Raw genomic sequence first — 6,369 nt, 5'->3', positions numbered from 1 at the left:
CATAAAAAAGTTTGTGAATACATTTCAATACGTTCAAACATAAAAAAAATATACATTCTTTCATTTCTCCCTGGTCCTCTCAGACGAATTCGCGGACAGAAGTAAGTATGTCAATAAGCCAATTTGGCAAAGTTATCACCTAAATATTAGGTTCGTTCGCGTAGCTGTTAATTGTTCATGTTTAACCAAAACTTACAAGTTTTTGCGTTCGCGTACGCAAAAAACTTGCAAAGTAGGGGAAATTGAGAGAGCAAAGTGACATTTCATTTTGAGGGGAAGCTGCTGGTTTCTGCTGGAAAAATTTTTGCCAACAGCAATTTGCCAACAGGAAAACAGCTGATCAAAAACAGCTGGTGGGCATTTACGCAAATCACAAAATTGAATTTGATGGTTTGGAAGTTAAAAATTACAAAATGCGACTAATTAAACTTGTAAGAAGTAAGTAGTTATTTGTTTAATCAATAAACTGTGCCAGGATACCACTTGTAATGAGTTTTCGTACGTTTTAAATTTTACACTTTTGAATGTAAACAAAAATTATATCAGCTGTTCGTCTAACTTGCAAGTTTCTGCAAATTTTCTGTTCGCGTACTATTTTGGATATTTCTCTCTTGTGAGAGAACAGATGCATTTCGCCGGAATTTGGCAGTTGTTGGTTTCTGTTGGAGATTTTAAACGAACGCACCTATTACCACCAACATACTAAGTGTGCTCAAAATTGACATAGGATCACTATTCAAATAAATTACCAAATACCCAACGTGCTTCGTAACATGGGATTAGAAACACAAAAATACTTTTAAGGCGCAGCGAAGCTCGCCGGGTATTTGCTACGCCAGTTTGGACGCCGGGGACTAGTTGGACGCAGTGGACGAAGCTACAGACTTGTCAGAACGCCGCACTCCGGACAGCGACTGGGTGCCTTCTGATGACGCCTGAGCATCACCTACACAGTGAGGCCCAAGTGCTCCCCGTAAGGGAACACAACAAGATGCTCTGTAAGCAGTTTCTTGTGGGGTGTCACAGAAGTGAACACCCCAACAGACCACTGCTGGAGGAGGAGCCTCCGCCCAGGCACGTCAGGGGGCACCTATTCATGTACAAGGACGCAGTCCAGACCTACACAGACCAACCACTGGACCCAATGACGTACAGACGAGCGATTAACGACATTCATAGGGAGTCTGTCTCCACCTACCTCGACTCCCGGCCTAGGAATGTCGTTATCGGAGCCCAATCACCACCTGTGGAAGAGACGGAGCTTCAGTTACCTAGAGAGACCCGCGTTACCCTGGCTCAGTTACGGTCTGGATATTGTAGCCGCCTAAACAGCTACCTGTCCAGACTCGACCCAAACATCCCAAATGAGTGCCCGGCATGTGGAGACTCCCCCCACGACACCAACCACCTCTTCACATGCCAGCTCAATCCGACTCAACTAACACCTCACTCCCTTTGGTCCGACCCCATCGAAACAGCTCGTTTCCTGGGCCTACCGTTAGTTGAGCTTGACGATAATGATTAAAAGTTGACCCGAAACAGGCGGGGCTTAGTAGTGCCGCTACAACAACAACAACAACCTCTTGACATGGATCTTAAATTTTTTTTTCCAAAAGAATATTACGTTTGGGTAATGAATCTATTGAATGGCGGAATTCCACAAGGCAGTGCCCTGAGTCCCCTAATTTTTAATATCTATACTAAATCCTTACATGACCTGGAAGATGGAAATACAGCTATTTTTCAATACGCGGATGATTTTCTAATCCTCTCGTATGCGAAGACCTTTGATGAAGCTAAGAATAATTTGGCAAGTAAAACAAATGAATTCTTTTCCAGGTGTCTAGACTTGAATCTATCCTTTAATATTGAAAAAACTCAATGTATTTATTTTGCCAAAGGTTCCCCAAAGAGAATAAACATATGTGTTCAAAATAAGGCTATCAGGCAGGTGAAATCTTATGCGGAAATTCATGAAACGTATAGGTCTGCTAATTGTATGATTTTTGCGACGGTGGGTCCGTATCAAATGAGTCTACGGGCATAGGTTTTTAAATGCATCGGGGAATTATACTATTAAACTTAAGATTAATCAAAGATTAGTCACTTACGTGAGTATGCATAAGCTCTTTAATGATTTACTTAAAATTTCTTTACTGATAGCAAATCGGCATTAATAGTAATAAAAAAAACTTTACTGACAACTATATAGTAAGTAAATAATTAATTTAGTTGAGACTTCGGAAATGCAGTCTCGTGACCTAGTATGGGTCCCAGGGCATGTGGGTTTTAGTTTGAATGGAAGAGCTGATCAGGCTGCTAAACAGGCGATTGTAAATGGTTTTGTTGTCTTGCCGCAGTATACACCGGGTGAGGCTGTAAGGCTTATCACTAGAGAGCTCTGGAGCTACTGGGGAGAGAGGTATGAAGAAATATCACAGACTAAGGGTGTGTTTTTTCATGATATCTTTCCACAACTACTTCCTAAGCCTTGATTTCGTAAGGTTAATTTGTCTTCATCTGATATCAAGCTGCTAAATCGACTTTTGTCGGGACATGCATATGACAAACCCTGTTTTTGCAAAATGAAAATTATTCCAACAGACATATGTACAACGTGTGGAATACAGGAAACTGTCAGTCACTTAATCTTCTCTTGCAATCGTTTTATTAATATTAGAGCGAAATACAATTTTTCAAATTTATATAATGACATCCGAGGACTATTAAAATCCCGAGATATTAAGATATACGAGGAGTTGATCTCTTATATTAAAGAAGCAAATATTGAAATTTAATTAAAAATATATATATGTACATGTATATATATATAAACAAAAATTAAAAATAAATAAATAATAATTAATTGTTCAACGTGTGGATATACTAGAAGTATATTTCGTATTTTTCGCAAATGCATAAAAAAAACAGAGATATAGAGCTTAAAGGCTTATCCAATTCTTGTAAGTTATATGAATAGTCAAAACTTATGTCACTTTTATAAGAGATGAATGATATTTTTTATCAGTATTACTTAAGTTACTAAACCCCAAAATTATATATACATATGTATATACAACACATATGCTTAATTTTTTACTAGTCCGAGTCCGACGAATACGGGATTTCACCTAATATAGCAAGCATACTTCAAGTTACTTTTAAAACACTTACAGAAATGCTTGTCGGGATCGTATAACCTCGCTAAGTTACATACATAAATGAATGGAATGTTCGGATGTCTACTTAACCATTTAAAAAATTTGTTAAACCAGAGGTATACACCCCTATTGCGAGTGTCGACTTGTAGTAGATAAACGACTGTTAGTCGATTTTCCATTATCCGTGGTATCTTCAAAGTCGTTTTCTCGTTCAATAAGTGCGTGTGAATAGTTAATAGTCGCTCATCCTTCTACAAACAAACAGTTGTAGAAAAATGATAGATAAAAACTATTCAGTCGCTTATTGTACGAGAAATCGGTATGCACAATACCATGGAAAAGCGATACGCTTATTTATAAAAACATAGATCTTTGCTTCATTTGCTTCGCAATGAAATAAGACGTTACGTACGTTAATTAATACCAAATGCAGATTAATCATATATAAAAACATAAGCACAGTTACGTTGAGATGTAGACCAGTTTACAAATTCGACATCTTTACATTTATTTTAATTTTTCTTCTGGTTTTTAATACATATGTAAATACAGAATTTTCATTTAAATCTAGGACATTTTAGACAAGTATGGTAATTTGAAATAGCTCGTCCCCCAATTAAAGGACATCATTATAATAAGAACATTTCTGAAAATAATCCCAAATCACCGTCCTCGTCTAACCGTTATATAGGCACGCGCCCCTTTGATCCAGTTGCCAAGGTACGCTTTTCTGTTTTACTCTCATTTCTCGTCTTCTAACTGCTAATATATGTATATACGTGCGAAATGCCTTTAATCGTTTCTTATTCAGTGGCAGCCATAGCACGTGCCTGGGCGCGCACACGTTTCTCGTATTCTAAACGATTTTGACAATAGATTGTATATGCCTCCGCCTGCGCTGGATCTTTAATGTTCGGTTCATTAAGCAAATCTTGAATTCCAAGCAATATCTGTTTAATTGTGATGGCGGGACGCCAATCTTTTTCTTCATCCAATAGCGACAAACAAACCGTCCCAGACGGATACACGTTGGGGTGAAACAATGGTGGTTCGAATTTACACTTTGGTGGTGATGTCGGATAATCGTCTTTAAAGATCATGCGCAATTTGTACAACCCACCTTCCCAAGCAGTACCTTTCTTACCAGGAATAGCGCATTCCCAGATCATAAGATTCAAAGTGCCATCTGGGTTTTTTGCTGGACGAGCTACAAATCCGAATGGATGATCTTTACGCCAAGCTTTTCGCTCTTCACCCAATCGTGTAATTGCTATTCCAGACATACTGCTGTAGACCTTCTCTTCACTCTTAGCTAAAAAAAAAAATCAGTACAACTTCTCGCCTTTCACTTGGGTCTATTTTCCACACACGAACTCGCTCGATTCCTCCTCGATGACTGACTCAAAAGCTGATGTGTATGGTAGTACTACAGCTTCTAAAAGATAAATAGATTTTATATTAGATATTCGAATGAAATTATTATCGGGAAAAATCGAACCCAAATTTTTAGAAGTTTTGTTTAATTAAACACGCGGATTAATACGTTTAAGACCACAGCTTCTTAATTTTACCGCTTATTCCTTCCGTCGACATAAAAATGACAGTGTATGCGTTTCTAGAGTTTGTCAAAAGTGACAGCTACAACCAAAACTACAGGAAAATGCTGAATAAACGGCGTCCTTGCATGGTTGCATTAGTAGTTTCAGGAAAGATGCATGGCTCGCCATTACAATCTGTTTAGACCAATAGGCACCTGACACACGCTCAATATTTCCTTAGAGTAATTCTGTATCACTATAAGGGCGGTTGCTCAATGTCTGGTTATCACTACTTGCCGGTTAAACATCATTATCGACGTTTTCGACATCATGCATATAACATGTGATCGATAAAGCAGTCGTTGTATTTAACCGGAGCTTCTACCTCCGATTAGTGCTAATCATACATTGAAGAACCGGCACTAAAAGGTGTTATGTTTACATAACGTTTAATAATGATAACGATTGCATGGGTTCGGTAATCATAATGATTTTTTCAATTTCCTTTTATAACCAAAGAATTAGTAATCAATTGATGTGTATAGTAACAAATAGTCAGTACTAATTTGTAGTGGAACCTGCAAATTTTTACTGGAAAAGTGTGTAATAATCCAAAAAATTTGCGAGAGCACTGAATCGAGAGCGTAATAACACGGGAGAGCTGCAAATTCTTGCTAGTTAAATTTTTACTAGCAGATATTAGCTATCAGAAGAAGAATCAAGGTCAAAAGCTGCCATTTGTTGCATTGGTTAAGCGTAAACAAAAGCAAAACGAGTGGAAAAGGAAATTTTAATGATGTACTGGACTGTGTAAGTGCTTGTGTGTGAAGCAAATAGTTTAAAACTGATTTATAAATAGTAAAATGTTTACAGCAGATAGTCAAAACAGTGCAAGAACTGTTCACTTGCAAGTTTCTACCAGTTTTGTGTTCAATAACTTTTTCTACTAGTTTTCTCTTCATCTCAATTTCACGCTCTATTTGGCCTTTACGCTCTCGCTGCAATTTTTTACTTCAATAATAACATAATAATAATAGATTGGCGCTTACACATATGTTAGTGTTTGGCCGAGCTTCTCCTTCGATATGTGGCGTGCGCCTTGATGTTGTCACACAAAGGGGAGGGATCTACAGTTTTACCCCGACTCCGAACTGTGATTTCATTTTTATGAGAAACTGTTTTTCATGGCAGAAGTACACTCGGAGGTTTGCCATTGCCTACCGAGGGGCGACCGCTGTTAAGAAAAAACTCTTTTCTAAATTTTTTGCGATGTTGCTTTGACCAGGGCTTGAATCCAGGCCCTGCGGAGTGGAAGCGCGCACTGCTTTCCACTACACCATAGCGACCGCCGGAGAACAACGAGAAATAGGCAGAATGTTCGAGGAATGACGTAGAATGTTCCACAAAGAGAAACGGCAGTTAGATGAACACTGCGAAAAGCGAGAGAAAGAGAATGAGCGATGAACTTCAGAACGTTCGAGAGTTGCCATGAGTGCGAGCGCAGGTATATAACAGCCACGACACAGCGGAGTTGAGTTAGTTACGAGTTGCAAGTCAGCAAGCTACAAGTAAAGTGAGCAGAGAAGTGAGTTGCGAATAAGCAAGCTATAAGTTTAATTGTGTTAACAAGTAGTAAAGCATTGTTATTGCTTTAATACTAGGTTCACATA

At 38.4% G+C, this 6,369-nt stretch overlaps 1 protein-coding gene across 4 annotated transcripts; it reads right to left on the bottom strand.

Moving 5' to 3' along the window:
* Window positions 1–3,623: 3,623 nt before the first annotated feature.
* Window positions 3,624–4,821, bottom strand: LOC108373623 (ubiquitin conjugating enzyme lesswright). 4 transcript variants are annotated; one of them, XM_017629544.1, is made up of 2 exons: window positions 4,660–4,821; window positions 3,624–4,596 (listed from the first exon to the last, which is right to left on the bottom strand). In XM_017629544.1, the coding sequence occupies exon 2, from the start codon at window positions 4,442–4,444 to the stop codon at window positions 3,965–3,967; it is 480 nt and encodes a 159-aa protein (XP_017485033.1). In that variant the 5' UTR covers window positions 4,445–4,596; window positions 4,660–4,821; the 3' UTR covers window positions 3,624–3,964. The 4 variants fall into 4 exon arrangements, with proteins under 4 accessions (XP_017485033.1, XP_017485036.1, XP_017485035.1 ...); XM_017629547.1 differs by having other exon boundaries at window positions 4,733–4,819; XM_017629546.1 differs by having other exon boundaries at window positions 4,705–4,810.
* Window positions 4,822–6,369: the final 1,548 nt, after the last annotated feature.

Source organism: Rhagoletis zephyria, unplaced genomic scaffold (assembly GCF_001687245.7).
Source record: "Rhagoletis zephyria isolate East Lansing unplaced genomic scaffold, Rhagoletis_zephyria_1.1 Rzeph_scaffold_06872, whole genome shotgun sequence".
In the NCBI taxonomy this organism is placed as follows: Eukaryota; Metazoa; Arthropoda; class Insecta; order Diptera; family Tephritidae; genus Rhagoletis; species Rhagoletis zephyria.
The sequence above is the reverse complement of the archived record's forward strand: the minus strand, read 5'-3'. Positions and strand labels throughout refer to the sequence as shown.